The sequence below is a fragment of the Cynocephalus volans genome, chromosome 17, assembly GCF_027409185.1.
Source record: "Cynocephalus volans isolate mCynVol1 chromosome 17, mCynVol1.pri, whole genome shotgun sequence".
In the NCBI taxonomy this organism is placed as follows: domain Eukaryota; kingdom Metazoa; phylum Chordata; class Mammalia; order Dermoptera; family Cynocephalidae; genus Cynocephalus; species Cynocephalus volans.
The window spans coordinates 40526130-40547163 of NC_084476.1; the positions used below are offsets into that span (position 1 = coordinate 40526130).

The window sequence follows — 21034 nt, forward strand, 5'->3', positions numbered from 1 at the left end:
GAAAAGAAGAATCAGAAAGAATAAGACATTCAGCCAACGGAGCAAAATCTGCTTCCCTCTGCACCTAGGTAATTCTGATTGGGGTAGGAAATCATCATGGGACTACAAAGGGCTAAGACAAGTCAGCAATTTCAACATTCTTAATGCGTGTAGACAGCTCATTTTAGAGACTGTGAATACCATCATTAGAGAACTCAGGAGGAAGCCTCCAACAGGCAGCCACACAGGAGATCTGCTTGCAGACAGCAGAGCTGGAAAGTTCAAAGTCACCTCAAAGAGAAGTTATGCTAGAGAACATCAGTACTTAACTATGGAATGCAAATTAAGGAAATACGTAACAGTATAAATTTAGCAGTACATATGGACTTTTTCCTTCTTTTATAGGGGAGAGGGATTGTCTCTCAAAATGTAACTAATTGTTAACTATATAACCATTTAGATAACAAAGAATAGATTTGCACTAAATTCTCAACTCACATCTAAATGAACAAAGGCATCATCTAGTGGCAACATACTCAAACTGCAAGTGCCTGGTCAAATTCAACATAGATTCTGTAGTGTTACCTAGGCACTGCAGATTTTCTCACAGCATATCCATGGGGTCTTCAGAAGGACCCTCTGGAACTAGAGCAGTGGCTCTCAATCTTGGCTACATATTCAAATCATCTAGAGAACTTACAAAAATTACTGATGCCAGTGACAAAATTTAACATTCTTCTCAACTGATGCAACTAGGCTCAATAAAGTCTAAGTGAAAGTCAGGGCAAAATAACACACTAAGAGGTCCGTTAACACAGGAAATTTTTTATTTCTGCACTTACCTTAGGTTTTGCACAGAGACCAAAGTCAATCAGCTTTAATTTATGATATTCATCAAACAACAAATTTTCCTGGGAAAACAAAGATATTATGGTAACTGTATACTGACTTCCTTATATCACATCCCACCTCTAGCCATTTCTAAAAATGACTTAAGTATGCTTATATCAAAAAACCTGGGTAAAATAGAGGGAAAAATCATTAAAAACTAATGAAATGACAAGATGAGAGTGCCGAATCCTAACCACTAGACCACCGGGGATGCTGAAATGACAAGATGTATAGAAGGGAAAGAGGAGTAATGTTGATAAATATACTGCTTCCCCTCAAGACACGCTAGCATAAACCATTTTCTTCATGGTGCTATGACTTTAAACTACAAGCAAACACAAGTTGTGCCAAAGGCAAGTTTAAACCAAAAGAGTGAGCTCAAATAAAAGAGCTAGGTATAAACAGACCAAAAAGGATAGTAACACTACCATACTTTCTCAGACCAATTCTAGGTCCCTGTCCCTGGTACCAAGTAATATTTAAATCAATGTCTACCATCATCCACCTAGACAGAGCCTGCAGACTTTAAAGAATACTCACATTTTTATGCTATCCTTAAAAAGAAGTCTGTCAATACCATTCAACTGTTCCTTTCTGAGTCATAATGAAATTGAAATTAAAGGAACACGGGGTTATTAGGAAGACAGCACTGAATGGAAAATAGTTAATGACACGAGATTCTCAAAGAAAATACTCAATACTCTTCTTTCCTAGAGACAAAATCCTGATTACAAAGATTTCTAATGTAACACACAATTGACATAGACTGCTAACAATCCATCCAAAAAAACCTACCAAAAGTAAAGGAGGAGAAAAGAAACATGTAGATTCTGACTGAAATAAACAAAAAAGCAAAGCTAAGATAGATTCCTAAACAGAAAGAACATTGAAAACCTAAAATAACAGGTAAATGATGTTGAACTCTCAGTTGAGCATCTAACTGTGACACAGTCACTTACTGGTTTGAGGTCCCTGTGAGCATAGCCCTGGCTGTGCACATAAGCAACGGCAGATACGATCTGACGGAAGACAACTCGGGTCTCCTCCTCTGACAGGCGATCCTGGGAAATTATATAGTCAAACAGCTCCCCTCCAGGGCAATACTAAACAGCAACAGAATCACAAAGATATTGTTATGACTTACAAAAATCACTTCAGAGGAATTTAAAATAAAAAATTAGACAACTCAGAGATACTAATTCGACTTTACAGGCAAGAGAACTGAGTGAGGCATATTCAAAAATACACTCTCAGGATCAAGCAAGTTGATAATTATTCCAGGAATGAGAACAATAACTCTTTCCTCAAACAGTTTTATTACCAGTAAGTAGAAATAGAACCAACTACCACTGTGATTTTAAAAAGCTCACTTAGGGTTTTATATTTTTATAGCAAAGTAGTAAAACCCACTTTCATCTTAATGCACTTACATTTAGTGTAGTTACCTGAAATTTTTTTTAAAAAAGCAGTAATTATTGTTTCCTCATCCCAAAGACCAGTGGTTTTCAATCCTGTACCAGAAGGAGTCCAGTTCTACACAGACACCTTAGAGGCTGCCGGAGAACAGGTACCAGAGCACAAAGCTCCAAGCTTTCCATCTCTTCTCCAGAGCAGCTCCATTTTTCTGTAAACTGGGTTTCCATTTAAGATTTCATTTCATTTTAGAAATATTAATTAAAATTATAAATGCATTAGACTTTGACCTCATTGTTCCAAATTTAGGAATTATTCCTATAGATGTACTAACTCACATCAAAAACAATGCACATTAAAGATCATTCACTATAGCAGCATTGTTTATAAAAGCAAAAGACTGAAAACAACTGCCTTAATCCATTTGGGCTGCTATAACAACATTTCTTGCATTGAGTAATTTATAAACAACCAAAATTTATTGCTTACATTTCTGGGGGCCAGGAAGTCCAAGATCAAAGTGCCAAGAGATTCATGTCTGTTGAGAGCCCATTGCTCATTGATGCTGCCTGCTATTGTGTCGTCACATGGCAGAAGACAGCAAACAGGCTCCCTTAAGCTCCTTTTACAAGGGCACTAATTCCATTATGACCTAATCACCTCCTAAAAGCTCCACCCTCTTAATACTATCACGTTGGGGATTAAGTTCCAACATATAAATTTTGGGGGGACACCAAAATTCAGACAATAACAATCCAAATGCTTACACTATATAAATTATGACACAGCTATGACATGGAATTCTATGTGGCAATTAAAAAAAAAAAAAAAAGAAGAGGAAGCTCTTTACAAACTGATATGAAACAATCTCCAGTATTAAGTAAAAAAAACAAGGTGTAAAAGAGTAGATACTGATGTGGTGACTTGCAAAAGCATTATGCTGAGCAAAAGAAGCAAAACACAAGAATGCAGACTATATGATTCATTTACATCAATTCTAGAGCAAGTAAAACTAATCGATGGTGATAGAAATCAGATCAGTAGTTTCTGGGAAGGGCGGGCTGGGTGTGGTTACAGAGATTAACTTCAAAAGGGTGGGAGAAAACTTTCTGGGGTGATGGAAATGTTTTATACTTTGACTGGGGTGGAAGATACATGGGTATATACATTTGTCAAACAGTATACCTAATATGTTCAATTTATTATATGCAAATTATACTTTAATAGTAAATTTTCTGAAATGCTATCCAATAAGATTTACATAGAGAAAACAGCCTACTTTATATTTTCAAATAAATAAATAAATACAATATAAAAAGAAACAAAAACATCTAAAATCTCTATGAATGTACTAGATGGTCTCCAAGCTAAAATGTTAAGTGGGAAAAAAATAAGGAGCTGAGTAATATTACAGTTTGTGACCATATGTGTGACAGAAACCAATAAGCTACACACACACACATGCACACACATGCACACACACAAAATACATGTAGGTGTCTATAGAAGACAAGAAAAGTAAATGACCCAGAGGAAAAGGAATTGGATGACTAGATGCAGGGGAGAGATGATTTTATTTTTTAATACATACCTTCTTGTACATTTTAAATTTTGTATTTTGGGGTTGTCCATTTGTTTTTAAGAATTTAAATTGAACAAAAGGGTCAGCTACAAAAAAAGGTTTTAAAATCACCATTGTAGATCAGGTGGGTAGATCTACAGTGTAGTAAAGAGAAAATAGCTCTAAGTCTAAAACTTTCAACATTATGAATTTTAAAATGCTTCTAAAACAGTGCTAATCTGTGAAATTGATGTCTAGTTACAAATCATTTGGCTGAGACTAAGGAAAATGAAACAAGAGATGAATGGTCCAAGTTCTAAAGACTTTATGTTTCAAGTCAAAAAGGGCAGTGTAAAACTTGAAAGAGTTTGATTTGCATAATACATGCAATGGGGACTATGTATATGCTGTGCAAAAAAGATGTGTTCACCTCCTAACATCTGGTACCTGTGAATGTGGCCTTATTTGTAGATGTAATCAAGTTAAGATGAGTCACATGTGGACAGAGACATAGACACAGAGAATAAAATGCCATTTGAAGATGGAGGCAGAGACTCAGCATCTATTAGCGAAGGAACACCAAGGAATGCCAGCAACCACTAGAAACTAGGGAAGAGACATGGAACAGATTCTCCCTTAGAACTTCCAGAGGAACCAACCTTGTCTACACCTTGATTTTGGACTTTGAGCCTCCCAGAACTGTGAGACAATAAATTTCTGTTGTTTTAAGCCACCAAGTTTGTAGTAATTTGTTAGAACAGCCCTAGAAAATTAATACTCCATATAAAACTGAAATGGATCCTTTCCAGTAGGAACAAATTCCAACATATTTTATCTATTAAACCATACTACTCCGTTAGAGGTATATTAGAAAAGGTACATTTACAATGAATCTCCAATTTATTATATATGTCTACTTGATATGGAACTCAAACAGGTAAGCTACTTAACATTTATTCTAATCTTTTGAGTGAAATATACTTTTCTCTTAACAATTGATAAAGTGATCAAATGCTTTTAGGTCCCTGGAATGTATTACTAACCTCAAGAACCATGAATATTTTGTTGGCTGTCTCTAACACATGGTAGAGTTGACATATATGTTGATGTCTCAGGTTCTTCAAGGCATCAATCTCTGTTTTGATCCGAGGCAAATCACTCTGTGACAAAACATCATACTGAATGAGCAATAAATTTATTTGGGTTGTGTTCTGAGCATCAATATCAACAGATTTAATACTAAGCAGCAAAATCTATCAACAGCCCCAAAACAAACTGTTCAACAATACAAAAACACAACAAAACTTATTTGTGTGTGTGTGTGTATGTGTGTGTGTGTGTGTGTGTGTGTATATATATATATATATATATATAAAGGCCTTGAGGGGACTGGCTGGTTAGTTCACTTGGTTAGAGTGCAGTGTTATAACATCAAGGTCAAGGGTATGGACGCCCGTACTGGCCAGCACCAAAAAAAAAAGACCTTGAGGATTCTATAAAAGACAAGTTCAGTGTGGGTCAATAGTACAACATCCAGAAAAATTAAAACAATATCAGACTCCTTTAGAAGGTTAGCATCCCACACACAGAAAATGACAGAAACACTCTACTCAGTGGTACCATACCTGGACTACCACTTTTGGTCTCAGAAGTGCCCCTTAAGAAGTACACTGAGCTAAACACCAGTGAATTTAGGTGAAAGGTGTGTGGGTATTTGCTGTCTCGGTCTCCTAACTTCTCAGGGGCTTGAAATTTTCAAAATAAAAAGTCAGTTGGGGACAAGGTTAAAACAAGCTGAAAAAGTTTTAAAAGACAGAAACCTAGGAATCCCATGAAGTAACAAGAAATTAAAACTTCGTTATAAAAAAGGACTCAATCTAATGACCAGTTGCTCAAGACCCAATTATCTAGGACCATGCAACCAGACGTCAGGTCTTGACCAAAAATCAATAATAACTTTGACTATTCTGATATGATAATCCTTTTTCTTCTTTTCTGGGTGGGAAGTTGATGACTAAAATCCTGGAAGTCATCACAATAATATTATTAAAAGCATAGGAAGGAACTAAAATAAGCATAATAACAATAGAAAATACAAAAACAAGTTTAGAAATAATGAATTAATGTCATAATATTAATGCTTTAGAATAGGTTTTGAGTATCAGTGTGATAATACATTTTGAAATTTTGTAATAACAACATACATTTTGTTTGCTATTTAAGCATTTGAAGTGTTCAAGGGAATAAGTCATACTAAAGTTGGAAATGAAGCTTAAATTGATTAAGGGAATTAAATTAATCAAATTTGTAATCTATGTTTAAATACTTAAGAAAAAATGTTTTTAAAGCTTCTGGGGCAGCTGGCTGGTATGGGGTAATGCTTTTTTATTAGTTTAATAAACATACTATTGAGCACTGAAAAAAAAATAAAGGAGAGCCTGAATTATCAGTTGATGGATTATTAAAAGTAATTTCTGATAGAGTTACTGATTTTAGCATATATTTTAGAAGGAATTCAAAGAATTGAATGACAGTGCTATATAACAAAACTCCTTATATTCCCTTTGACTTATTTGTGTGTGCTAATCAGCACTTCTTAAAAATAAAAAATAAGCTAACAATTGGTGTTTGATAATTAAGAACATTTATAAAATATTTATGCTGTTTTATTCAATTATATACTACTAACAATTATAATGCTAACTCAATCCAGAAGAAAAATTCCTTTTCTTTTTTAATATTTAGAGATTTTTGGTCAGAGAAAAAAATTTTTTTATGTTTTAAGTTTATTTTCAAAAAAAGAAACAGCCACAGGTACATATTAAGAGAGTAGTGAATTCAGCACAAGAAGACCAGAACAAGGAAAAGCCTAGAAACCAAACCATATGAAAAATGGAAGAAAAAATTAGAAAAAAAAAAAAAAAAAACCCAGATGACTCAGGGTGACTTCAAACACTGGAAAGTGTACAGAAGGCCCAAAAAGATTATCAAGAGACAGGTTTTGCCTCAATATAAAAAAATAGTAACTTTATATACATCACAGCCAAGACCACAAATAGAATGAGCTGTTTTAGCAGGTAACAAGCTGCTCAATCCCAGAAGCATTCACATAGAGGAAAAAGAGGCTGATTAGGAAAAGAATTTCATTAGATAACTTCTAAGGTCACTTTGAATAAAATGCTACAACATAAGACTTACCTACATAGATATCTATAATACAAAATAGATCAACATTTAGTAAGAGTATCATGAGACAATAAAAACAGGAGATATTCATATCCCAAAACGCCTACAAGACTATGAATTTAACAACAAAAAAATGATACAGACTTCAAATTTGTGCCATTGCCCTGCATTAAAATCTGAAAGACAAAGTAACTCCTTCCCCCAGATTACCTTTTAAAACCACAGATCTACACATTTAAAATAATAGCTGTAAAAATATTATTCTAAGAAAAGAGCAGTAACTAGAACATTAGAGCAAATTCAGGTTTTAATTAACAAAACTGATCTATAAGTAGAATATTAAAAAATTATTAACTTACCCCTAGTGCATTTTTATCCATGATTTTTATAGCTACCATTTCTCCAGTAAGGATATGGCAGGCAAGTTTGACCTTTGCAAAACCACCTAAGTAGAGGAAAATGTATTATGAAGAGATAAGCAAAGACTCAAGAACAAATACTCTTTCATATACTTCAAAAGTCTACCGAACCACATTTTTCTGGAAGTTTCTGGCTCTTTCTCCTGCTGTTTCCAAAGTGTTAGACATGACTCTAGCCTCTTCTCATCCAAGAGCTGAAGATTTTTTTTACCATGATAGTATATCTCTAATTCTGTAATAAAGAAGTAGGAAAACAGAATCCACTCTTTAGAAATTTGCTTTACAAGGGATGGCCAGTGCAGTTGGTTACAGCATAGTGCTGATAACACTAAGGTCCAGAGTTTAATCCCTGTACCAGCCAGCCACCAAAAAAAAAAGAAAGAAAAATGAAATTTGCTTTATAATTAACATTGCTAGAACACAACATACAGTTGCTGAGACAGAAGACAAATTATATAAAATTTCCAATCAGTTTTAAAACTGTGAAGATAAGCAATTATATTTCAAAACTGGATGAAAAACAAGAGGTCTCCACTAAGTATATAAAAAAAAATCTCCAAATGAGCACTTCTGAAAAGAAGTTCCTGGTAGTGTATCCCATGGTCTTTCCCATATCAGTAAAAGCCAACTCCATTTTCCCAGGTACTCAGGCCAAAAACCTTATAACCACCCTTAGCCCTTTTTTTTCTCTAGGACCCCATATCCAACCCACCAACAAATCCTGTTGGCTTTATCTTCAAAATATATCAATGGTTACCTTGGAGGAAAGGAGGCAGGTACTGACTGGAAATAGTCTATATCTTGATCTGAGCAGGGAACATATAAGGATATATATATGTATTTAAACTTACCCCTAATGAATTTTTATCCGTGGAGAGATATATATACACACACACACATATATGTAAAACTCCATCAAGATTAATGCACTTTGGCCTTCCGGTCAAGATGGCGGAATAGACGGTCCCTAACATCACTCTCTCCCACAAATCAACCGATTTAAACTATAAAAACATAACATCAGTGCATACAGAATGAGGAGACATCCAGCGGGGGAGGCAGAAGCTCCGCGGAGACCACATGCTCTGCGGTGCCTCCGCGCATCCCAGCAGCCCTGCTCAGAGCGCACGGAACAGGGAGAAGTCCGGCAGGGGAGGTGGAAGCTCAGCAGAGACCACACACCCTGCGGTACCGCCCCGTGACCCAGCAGCCAGGCCAAGTCCAAGCTGACCAGAGAGGTGGCTCCTCGGAGAGGCCCAAGACCCGAGGCAACCACACACGCAAGGCACTAGAGGCCAACTGAGCAGTCACTGAGGTAGCCATACCAAATTGGCAACCACAGCAACATCTTAGTCAGACAATAGTGTAAAACCTGTGGACTGTGAAACCCCCTGTCACAATGAATAAACATCAAAGAAAAGATACCAGAAACACAAAAAATCAAGAAAGTACAGCACCAACGGGTAATAACTCTCAAGCTCTAGATCCTATAGAACAAGCAGCCCTTGAAATGACTGACAAGGAATTTCGAGTGATAATTCTAAGGAAACTGAATGAGATACAAGAAAACTCAGCTAGACATCATGATGACAGGAGAAAAATATAAAGGACCTGAAAGAAGAAATGTACAAGGAAATAGATGCCCTGAAAAAAAATGTAGCAGAACTTGCCAAACTGAAGAATTTATTCAGCGAAATAAACACAATGGAGAGTTTAACCAGCAGGCTTGCGGAATTTGAAGAGAGAACCTCTGAACTTGAAGATGGGCTGTTTGAAATAACACAAGCAGACAAAAAAAAAAAGAAAAAAGAATCAAAGGCATTGAAGAAAATCTGAGAGAGATATCAGACAACCTTAAGCACTCAAATATCTGAGTCATGGGTATTCCAGAAGGGGAGGAAAAAGGAGATTGCATTGAAAACATATTCAACAAAATAGTGGCAGAAAACTTCCCAGGTACAGGAAAAAATCACAGATCTTCAGATCCAGGAAGCTCAACGATCTCCATACGTATTCAACCCAAAAAGATCTTCTAAAAGACATGTTATAGTCAAATTGGCAAAACTTAAAGACAAAGGGAGAATCTTAAAAGCTGCAAGAGAGAAGCGTCAAATCACCTATAACGGAGCCCCAATCAGGCTAACATCAGACTTTTCATCACAAACCCTAAAAGCCAGAAAGGAATGGGATGATATATTCAAAATACTAAAAGACAGAGATTGCCAGCCAAGAATACTTTACCCTGCAAGGCTATCCTTCCTAAATGAAGGACAAATAGTATATCTCTCAGACAAACAAAAACTGCGGGAGTTCACCACCACACGACCACCCTTACAAGAAATTCTCAAGAGAGTACTGGGTTTGGTTCCTGAAAAATAACTACCACTGCCATAAAAACCCAGGAAAAATCAAAACCCACTAGTATAATAAAAATGGCATTCCTGAAGAGAAAACAAACAAACAAAAAGTCTATCTACAACCCAAGGAACCAACAAATACAGAAAACAAACAGTAAATCAGAAAGCAAGGAACAAAAGCCACCTAAGACTACCAAACAATAATCAATAAAATGCTAGGAATAAATCAACACCTTTCAATAACAACTCTTAATGTAAAAGGCTTAAATTCCCCAATCAAAAGACACAGACTGGCTGACTGGATTAAAAAGGAGGACTCAACTGTATGCTGCCTTCAACAGATCCACCTCACCCATAAAGACTCACATAGACTAAGAATGAAAGGATGGAAAAAGATTTACCATGCAAACAGAAAAGAAAAACGAGCTGGAGGAGCTATTCTTATATCTGATAAAATAGACTTTAAACTAAAAACCATAAAAAGAGACAATGAGGGAAACTACGTAATGATAAAAGGACTGATCCATCAAGAAGACATAACAACCATAAGTATATACGCACCCAATGTAAGAGCTGCCAGATTTACAAAACAAACTCTATTAGACCTAAAGAAGGAAATAGACACTAATACCATAATAGCAGGGGACCTGAATACCCCACTGTCAATATTAGACAGATCATCTAGGCAAAGAATCAGCAGAGAAACATAAGATCTAAACAACATTCTAAACCAATTGGACTTGGTAGATATCTATAGAACATTCCATCCAACAACCTCAGAATATTCATTCTTCTCATCAGCACATGATCATTCTCCAGGATAGATCACAAATTAAATCACAAATCAAGTCTCCACAAATTCAAAAACAGTGGAATTATCCCATGTATTTTCTCAGACCACAATGGATTAAAATTAGAAATCAATAACAAACAAAATTCTGGAAACTATACAAACACATGGAAATTAAATAGCATTCTACTTAATGACATATGGGTCCAAGAAGAAATCAAGCAGGAAATCAAAAAATTAATTGAAACTAATGAAAATAATGATACATCATACCAAAACATGTGGGATACTGCAAAAGCAGTATTAAGGAGGAAATTTATTGCATTAAATGCTCACCTCAGAAGAATGAAAAGATGGCAAGTGAACTACCTAACACTTCACCTTAAAGAACTAGAAAAACAAGAACAATCCAAACCTAAAGTTAGCAGACGGAAAGAAATCATTAAGATCAGAGCAGAACTGAATGAAATTGAAACCCAAAAAAATACAAAAGATCAATGAATCAAAAAGTTGGTTTTTTGAAAAGATAAATAAAATTGAGAAACCATTATAGCATGGCTAACAAAAAAAAAGAAGACAGAAGATTCAAATAACAAAAATTAGAAATGAGAAAGGCGATATTACAACTGACTCATCTGAAACACAAGGAATCATTCGAGACTACTATAAACAACTATACGCCAACAAATTTGAAAATCTGGAGGAAATGGATAAATTTCTGGACACACACAAGCTCCCAAAACTGAACCATGAAGACGTAGAAAATTTGGACAGACCAATAACAATAAAGGAGATTGAAGCTGTTATCAGAAGGCTCCCAACAAAGAAAAGCCCAGGACCAGATGGATTCACAGCAGAATTTTACCAAACATTCAAAGAGGAATTGACAACGATTCTTTACAAACTATTCCAAAAGACTGAAACAGAGGCAAATCTCCCAAACTCATTCTATGAAGCAAACATCATCCTGATACCAAAACCAGGTAAAGATATAACCAAAAAAGAAAACTACAGGACGATATCATTGATGAATATAGATGCAAAAATCCTCACTAAAATACTAGCAAACAGAATACAGCAACAACATACGTAAAATTATTCACCACGATCAAGTGGGATTTCATCTCAGTGATGCAAGGTTGGTTCAACATATGCAAATCAATAAATGTGATACACCATATTAATAAAATCAAACACAAGGACCATATGATCATCTCTATAGATGCTGAAAAAGCATTTGATAAAATTCAATACTCATTCATGACAAAAACCCTCTATAAGTTAGGTATAGATGGAAAGTATCTCAACATAATTAAAGCCATATATGATAAACCCACTGCCAATATCATCCTGAATGGGGAAAAGCTGAAAGCTTTTCCTTTAAAAACAGGAACTAGACAAGGATGCCCACTCTCACCACTCCTATTCAACATAGTGTTAGAAGTATTAGCCAGAGCAATCAGAGAAGAGAAGGAAATAAAGCGCATCCAGATTGGAAAAGATGAAGTCAAACTGTCCCTGTTTGCAGATGACATGATCCTATATAGCCTAAAGCCTCTACAAAAAAACTCTTGGAGTTGATAAATGATTTCGGCACAGTAGCAGGAAACAAAATCAACACACAAAAATCAGTAGCATTTCTATTCTCCAATAGTGAATATGCAGAAAGGGAAATCAAGAAAGCTTGCCCATTCACAATAGCCACCAAAAAAATAAAATACTTAGGAATTGAGTTAACTAAGGATGTGAAAAATCTCTATAATGAGAACTACAAACCACTGCTGAGAGAAATTAGAGAGGATACAGGGAAGATGGAAAGATATCCCATGCTCTTGGATTGGAAGAATCAACATAGTGAAAATGTCCATACTACCCAAAATGATATACAAATTCAATGCAATCCCCATCAAAATTCCAAAGACATTTTTCTCAGAAATGGGAAGAACTATCCAGACATTTATATGGAATAACAAAAGACCACACATAGCCAAAGCAACGCTGAGCAAAAAAAATAAAGCTGGAGGCATAACACTACCTGACTTTAAACTATACTACAAAGCTATAATAACCAAAACAGTATGGTACTGGCATAAAAACAGACACACTGATCAATGGAATAGAATAGAGAATCCAGAAATCAACCCACACACTTACTGCCATCTGATATTTGATAAAGGCACCAAGCCTATACACTGGGGAAGAGACTGCCTCTTTAGCAAATGGTGCTGGGAGAACTGGATATCAATATGCAGGAGAATGAAACTAGACCCATACCTTTCACCATACACTACAGTCACCTCAAAGTCGATTAAAGAATTAAACATACACCCTGAAACAATAAAACTTCTTAAAGAAAACGTAGGAGAAACACTTCAGGAAATAGGACTGGACACAGACTTCATGAATACGACCCCAAAAGCATGGGCAACCAAAGGAAAAATAAACAAATGGGATTATATCAAACTAAAGAGCTTCTGCACAGCAAAAGAAACAATTAACAGAGTTAAAAGACAACCAACAGAGTGGGAGAAAATATTTCAAAATATGCATCTGACAAAGGATTAATATCCAGAATATACAAGGAACTCAAACAACTTCACACACACACAAAAAAGGCAACCCAATTAATAAATGGGGAAAAGAGCTAAGTAGGCATTTCTCTAAGGAAGATATACAAATGGCCAACAGACATATGAAAAAATGCTCAACGTCACTCAGCATCTAGGAAATGCAAATCAAAACTACACTGAGATACCATCTCACCCCAGTTAGGATGGCTAAAATCCAAAAGACTCTGAACGATAAATGCTGGCGAGGTTGCGGAGAAAAAGGAACTCTCATACATTGTTGGTGGGACTGCAAAATGGTGCAGCCTCTGTGGAAAATGGTATGGAGGTTCCTCAAACAATTGCAGATAGATCTACCATATGACCCAGCTATCCTACTGCTGGGAATATACCCAGAGGAATGGAAATCATCAAGTCGAAGGTATACCTGTTCCCCAATGTTCATCGCAGCACTCTTTACAATAGCCAAGAGTTGAAACCAGCCCAAATGTCCATCATCGGATGAGTGGATACGGAAAATGTGATATATCTACACAATGGAATACTACTCAGCTATAAAAACGAATGAAATACTGCCATTTGCAACAACATGGATGGACCTTGAGAGAATTATATTAAGTGAAACGAGTCAGGCACAGGAAGAGAAATACCACATGTTCTCACTTATTGGTGGGAGATAAAAATAAATAAATAAATTCACACACACACACACAAAGGAAAAAAAAAAACCAGGAGGGAGAAGAAGACATAACAATTACAATTCCTTGAAGTTTACACGACAAGCATACAGAAAGGACATTGTTGGGTGGGAGGGGGGAGAGAGAGGAAGGAGGGAGGTTTCGGTAATGGGCCACAATAATCAACCACATTGTATATCGACAAAATAAAATTTAAAAATATATATATATTAATGCACTTTGCACACTTTAAGGTACATTATAACCTCAATAAATAAACACACACACACTTGTAAACAACGGCGTATGTGTTAATTTATTTATTGAGGTATAACAGGTGTGTAGGTATGTGTGTGTTCAGAATCCCATCCATTTCACTATCTTCTCTATTACCCTAGTCTAAGCCATCATCATCTCCAACATGACTCACCTGAATTACTGCAATAGCCTCCTAACAACTCTCTGCTTCTGCCCTTGCCCTCCCCACCCAATCTTTTCTGCACCAAGCAGCCAGAGTGACCCAAGCAGCCACAGTGAACCTCTAAAAACAAAGGTCAGCTCACTCCTTGGCTCAAAACTCTCCAATGACTTTAATTTAGAATAAAAGTCCTGGCAATGACCTACAGGGTCTCTCCTACTACTCTCCTCTCTCCATGTTCCACTTTTTCTTACTAAAGTAGATAAAAGAATTTTAAAACTACATATATTAGACTAAAAAGCTCATGCCTGCCTAAGTAGTCCATACTCTCAAATAGTTCATCTATTCTCTGTCTCCAAGAAAAAAAAAATATTAAGAATTACCTGTCCCAATAGTTTCATATAATTCATAGTATTTGAGAAGCTCATCATAATCTTTCATAGTCCTCCTGGAAGTTTATTCAAAATTACAAAAGAACCTGTAAGACAGAAATAGTACATGATCCATAAAGGAAATATTACCAGATTATCTCCTGCATTCTTATAACTGCAAATATAAATAAGTCTTAAGCATATTAATGATACTAAAAACTGATTAGCCATATTAAAAAAAAAACCCTGGATTATCTCACACCGTACATAAAAATCAATTCCAGATAAAGATTTAAATATGAAAGATAAAACTTTAAAACTTTTAAAAGCATATTGTCATGATCTCAGGATAGGAGAGGATCTTATAAATAAAGTGCTAATTATAAAAAAAAACCTTAAACAACATTAAAATTGAGAACTTCTGCACATCCAAAGACACCATCAAAAACAGAAATTCATGTGAGAAGATATTTGCAACATATGTAACAATGGAATGGTACACAGAATATATAAACTCTGACACAACAATAAGGAAAAGATAACTCAACGGAAAAATAAGAAAATGATATAAAAAGCATTTCACAAAGAAACATAAATAGCCAATAAAGACATGAAAAAATGCTCGACTTCATTAATCATCAAGAAAAAGCAAATTAAGACACCAATAATATATTTTATTCTGTATAAGACACATTTCTATTATGAGATATATATTTTATTATTATGCTCCACAACTTACATGTGTTACATATACTCTTAAGTATGCACCAAATAATATATAAAAATTTATTGTAAAAAAAAAAAAAAGTCTTAGGTAGATCTTATTGATTTTGTCTCCCTCAGTTTTAAAATCAAGTAGTATTACAAAAAACCATAAGCATGAGTGGGGCCTTGTTAAGCACATTAATATACAAAGTCACATTCATACCAGCTTTGTCTCACTTCTGGCAGAACTAATGTACTCTTAGATTATTAACTCCGACTTTGCTTTTATTCATTCATTTATTCATAATGTGCCAAAACTGTGCTTATCACTAGAGACAGGGAGAAGAAAAGAAATGCAGTTCTGCCATTATGGGACAAAAGGCAAATAGACAACAAATTTTTAAAATACAATTGTAATAAATACTGGGGGGAAAAATAAGCAACAACAGTTAGAGGGAGTCAAAGAGAAGGTAGAATTTAAGCCAAGATATAATTCAAAGAGAAATGAGAAAATCAGCCTTGCTGGTTATCGGTCTGCGATATTCTCATCAAAAACTGAAAAATGTTTTCAAAAGGACTGGGACATGACCATGTAAATAATGTTTCTATTAAAGGCTGTTAAAATTATAACGATCCTGTAATTGACTGACTACTTTCTTATCAATGACATCTTCAGCCCCACCTCATTCTTCCCTATTCCTGTTCTCAAATACCCAATTACAGAAATGCCCTGCTCTTGTACAGCATCCTATCCAAAACTGTTCCCTGCTTCCCTAATCTCTTCTTAAAATCACCCAGCACAAGCCCAAATACTACAAGCTCCTTTCATCTCACTCTGAGACTACCCAAGGTCCTCAGAAGTATGGTTTCTCTTGCTGCAGCAAGCTAAATACACCTAATGTTTTTCACTACAAATGTGTTTTTAGTAGTTTTTGGTCTGTGGTCTTTAACAGTTTTTAGCCCACAAAGAATTATAGAAGAGCATTCCAGAAAAAGGGAATTTAGTGCAAAGATCCCAGCCAAAGAAAAGGTTAGGATGTACTGAACTGAGGCTGCTTTTAGAGGTACCAGCAAATGAAAATGCAGATTTGGAACTTGGACAATTGATTAGCCATGTGGGAAAAAAGAACATTGGATCTCTATCTCACGCCATACACAAAATCAATTATAGTTGTTGTAAAGACTTAAAAGTGAAAAACAGATGTTTAAAATGTTGACAGCTAAGGCCTTACCCATACCAAACCTATAGTTAGGAGTGGCAAAAGGAAGAGGCAGGAGAAAACACCTGGAAAAGTAAGAATTAGAAGAATACAGTTTCATGGAAGCCAAGAAGGAAGAAAAAAACTAAAACTAATAAAAGAAAGTTTCTAGGAAGTAGATTTCCAAATAAAATTTCTAAAAGTGTTCATATATAGGTCAAATCCTAGGATGTGAGTTTAATTGTTGCAAAGTGAAGCTTTCTTTATAGCTAGACATGGGGTTAAAAGTCTCTGAACAGAAATGGTTTCTCTATGGGGCTCTTCTTCCCAGAAGCCTGTATGAAAGGACAGGACTTGGGGTCTCAACCTTGGGAAGAGATGTCCCCACATCGATCCCTCAGAAAGCCAAGTAGGAATCAGAGGGGCCCAGGAGAAGTGGATGGAGGTCATTGAGTAAGGCACGAAGACTCTTTGCACACAGATTCTTTGCACACCAGGGCTCTAGAGTTCACAAAGGAGTTTGAGGCCAAGGCCCAAACTAGTGATGAAATCCTCCCTTGCCTGGCCTATCCCCTGTTCACAAATCTCTCTTGGTCATCTAGCAGTTGACTAACTACGACAGCACAGGGTTAGTGATATCAGGACCTCGTTCTAACACTTCAATAGGTTAAGTGAGTACATGCATAGCCAACTGGGACTTAGGAAACAAAGTTATCACCTGGAAAGGGTAAAGCCCGTGCATCTTGATCACTGACTCTCAGTAGTGAAGAACTAGTGCTAGTGCTCATTTCTAGAGCCATTTCACCATCAGGCAGAAGTTCAGCAAGCTTCTCAAACTAAGGTGAAGGGAAATCTGAATGAAAGTTATCAAAACCCCAAGAGCCACAAAGAATATTTTTGAAATATAATTGGAAAATGCCTAAAACACTGGCTCCATGAATCGTTTTAATTAGAGAGAAAACAAATTATTATCACCAAGTAAAAAGGTTTTAAAACCTTGGTCAGTCAACAGAAAACTAGAGCAGAAGCTTCGGAAGGAAAAATATCAAAACTCAAGGAAAAAATAGAAGCAGCTTTAAAAAAAATAGGGTTTCAATGTCAAAGCAGAAAAAGAAAAGATAATTGGCAAAAGATATTCTGATCTAACAATATCAGCTATTTCCTAGGAAGACATGGCATCAGACCAACTTAATAAGCAGGTTGAACTTTTAATCTAGCTGAACCTGCTTGAATAGGGTAGGCAAACATTAGAAGAAGCAAAGTCAAGTCCCAGTGCTAAGGGAAAACTGGTAATATAAAAGAAACATTTCTGCTTCCACTGGAATGGCAAAAGTTACTCAAGGCAAGAAGATACCACAGAGGACATAGTTATTCTCACAAAGCACCTGAAGGCACAGGATCAGAAATACTCAACACCAACACGAATTCAGAAATCTTGCAAAGAGCATTTGTTGGTGAGGCAAATGAGAATGAACTGTAACCCCATCCCAAAAAAACAGGAATCACAGGACTCAGAAATTCCCAGACTGGCAATAAAAGCAGGAGAAGTATAAAGCTCAACTCAAGGCTCAGAAATCTATGGGATCCTGACCAGGGAGAAGAAAGAGAGGGAGAATGGAAATGGAGGAATGTGGGCTATCAATCTGATTGGAAAGTTGCCTGCTATAAAAGTAAGCTATCGCTAATGAAGAGCGCGCCCAAGATGGCGGCGCGGTCGTCGTCGGGGGTGGCGGCGATAGAGGGAAAGGCGGCAGTGGTGGGAGCACCGACGGCGGCGGTGGCAGCGCGGGACCTGGGCCAGGAGGAATGAGGTGGCCGCAGGGGGCCAGCGGGGAAGCCATGTAGCGGAGAAGCGGCTCCCCTCTCTGCTTCCCTTGGCCTAGCCGAAGGCGCGCATGTGCGCATCTAGAGAGGGCTTCCCACTCCTCCACTCTCTCGACCTGCACCGCACCCGACCCGGGCCAGGATGATGAAGCTCAAGTCGAACCAGACCCGCACCTATGACGGTGATGGCTATAAGAAGCGTGCGGCGTGCCTGTGTTTCCGCAGTGAGAGCGAGGAGGAAGTGCTATTTGTGAGCAGTAGTCGCCATCCAGACCGATGGATTGTCCCCGGAGGAGGCATGGAGCCTGAGGAGGAGCCAAGCATGGCAGCAGTCTGTGAAGTCTGTGAGGAGTCTGGCGTAAAAGGGACACTGGGAAGATTAGTTGGAATTTTTGAGAACCAGGAGAGGAAGCACAGGACGTATGTCTATGTGCTCATTGTCACAGAAGTGCTGGAAGACTGGGAAGACTCAGTTAACATTGGAAGGAAGAGGGAATGGTTTAAAATAGAAGATGCTATAAAAGTGCTGCAGTATCACAAACCCGTGCAGGCGTCATATTTTGTAACGGTGAGGCAAGGCTATTCAGCCAACAATGGCACCCTGGTCGTGGCCACCACATACTCAGTTTCTGCTCAGAGCTCAATGTCAGGCATCAGATGACTGAAGACTTCCCGACTTCCGGTCAAGATGGAGGAATAGACGGTCCCCAACGTCACTCTCTCCCACAAATCAACCAATTTACAACTATAAAAATGTAACATCAGCCAAGCTGGGGCCACTGGAGCTCAGGGGAAGAGGAGGAGAAAACTAGGGAATGCACGAAGGCAACAGAAACCACTAAGAGAGAAAGAAAAACTGCTCTCGGTGTTTCGGGCTGCGGCCACTTTAATGCTGGAGCGCATGGAGCAGGAGCCGGCAGGAGCCGGCAGGAGCAGCCAGCAGGAGCCGCAGCTGTGTCCTTTAGATGGAGTTACTTGGAGGTGACAGGGGAAAAGAGGACTTTGGTGGCCCCCAGGACAGCAAGACCACTAATAGGATTCCCGTGGACCCATGCGGGAGCGAGGAGCCAGAACAGCCAAAAAAAGGGAGCCATCCACAGGCCAGTGAGTCATCGCGAGGGACCGCACAGGGCTTGCCCCATGGGAAGTGTTTGGAGCATGGGCGGTGGGGGAGATGGGCCCACTAGGAGAACACTGGGACACAGCAAGGACAGCCAGTCCGCACCCCAGTCAGCACAGGATCACTCAGAGGAGACTGGTCAGGAATGCAGAATTACATGGGGTGCAGTTTGATGAAAAAACTCAGGCCCAGATCAGAGTTTCTACACAACCCAGGTGCACCAAGTATCTGGAGAGTCAGAAGTACCTATAAGGTCAACCATTAAACCCTGAGCTGCACAAAAAGGCTTCCCTAGGGAAACAGCAGCAAAGCAGCAATTTAGCTCAACAGCACAGCTCAAGTACTGGTTCCCACAGGAAGTTCCTATTTTAGAAGCAAACAAAGGACAAAAACTTAGTTCCAGCCCAGGCACACCATGAATGCCTTGGGGCCCACCAGGGGACATGAAGCATGAAGCCAGGGGCAGGACCCCCGCCCAAAACCACTAACACCACCAGCACCTCAGGGCCCCACCCAGAACTCAAGGATTGGAGTCAAGGACCAGACCCCACTCCCACTTACCAGCACACCACCAATGGCTAGGGGCCTCCCCAGGGACCTGGGGCTAGCAGCCAGGGACCAGACCCCCTTCCCACAACGAGGCATGCTGTGACAGTGCCTCAGGGCCCCACCTGGGGGCCCAAGTCATGGAGAAGGGGACCGGACTGACCTCTCACAACCAGGCACACTGTGCCAGCACCTCAGGGTCTGCCTGAGGACCTGAGGCATGAAGAAGGGGACCAGACGCCCCTCCCACAACCAGGCACACAGCACCAGTTCCTTGGAGCCCACCTGGGGACCCAAGGCATGAAGAAAAGGACCAGAACCCCTCCCACAACCAGGCACCCCATGCCAGCGCCTTGGGGCTTGCGCTGGGACCCAGGGCATGGAGAATGGGACTGGACCCCCCTCCCACAACAGGCACACCATGCCAGTGCCTCGGGGCCTGCCCAGGGACCTGGGGCATGGAGAAGGGGACCGGACCCACCTCCCACAACCAGGTTCACCACGTCAACACTTCGGGGCCTGCCAGGGGACCCGAAGCATGGAGAAGGGGACTGGACCCCCCTCCTACAACCAGGCTCACTAGGCCAGCACCTCGGGGCCCACTCAGAGACACAGGGTCAGGAGCTGGGACTGGACCCACCTTCCCACAACCAGGCATGCCATGTCAGAGCATCAGGACCTGCCCAGGGGCCCCTCATGGAGAAGGGAACCAAACCTCCCTCCCACAACCAGGCACACAGTGCCAGTGCCTTGGGGCCTGCCCAGGGACCCAGGACATGGAGAAGGGGACCAGACCCACCTCCCACAACCAGACACACGGCCTCAGGGCCCGCCCTGGGACCTGGTGCATGGAGAAGGGGACTAGACCCCCCTCCCACAACCAGGCTTACCACATCAGTACCTTGGGGCCTTCCCAGGGACACAGGGTAAGGAGCTGGGACCAGACCCACCCTCCCACAACCAGGCACGCCTGGTCAGTGCATCAGGGCCCACCCAGGGGCCCGAGGCATG

The 21034-nt window shown here is 39.0% G+C and overlaps 2 protein-coding genes across 7 annotated transcripts in view; one reads left to right on the forward strand and one right to left on the reverse strand.

The window, feature by feature from the left end:
• MELK (maternal embryonic leucine zipper kinase) overlaps window positions 1–14699 on the reverse strand; it is a 76307-nt gene extending 61608 nt beyond the window's left edge. For 2 of the 6 annotated variants that reach the window (XM_063082248.1, XM_063082246.1), the window contains exons 1-5: window positions 14642–14699; window positions 7390–7475; window positions 4888–5004; window positions 1830–1973; window positions 822–890 (exon numbers count right to left, since the gene is read on the reverse strand). In XM_063082248.1, coding sequence (XP_062938318.1) covers window positions 822–890; window positions 1830–1973; window positions 4888–5004; window positions 7390–7475; window positions 14642–14699 — 474 coding nt within the window. The remainder of the gene's footprint in view (window positions 1–821; window positions 891–1829; window positions 1974–4887; window positions 5005–7389; window positions 7476–14641) is intronic. The other 4 variants (XM_063082249.1, XM_063082247.1, XM_063082250.1 and 1 more) reach the window with 4 other exon arrangements.
• A 3800-nt stretch (window positions 14700–18499) lies between these two features.
• LOC134366169 (diphosphoinositol polyphosphate phosphohydrolase 1-like) lies at window positions 18500–19018 on the forward strand. Its single transcript, XM_063082584.1, has one exon. It carries the CDS (start codon window positions 18500–18502, stop codon window positions 19016–19018), a length of 519 nt encoding a protein of 172 aa, XP_062938654.1.
• Window positions 19019–21034: the final 2016 nt, after the last annotated feature.

Excerpts from the sequence above, each read along its gene's own strand:
- LOC134366169 (XM_063082584.1), top strand. The coding sequence starts at position 18,500 with ATGATGAAGCTCAAGTCGAACCAGACCCGCACCTATGACGGTGATGGC.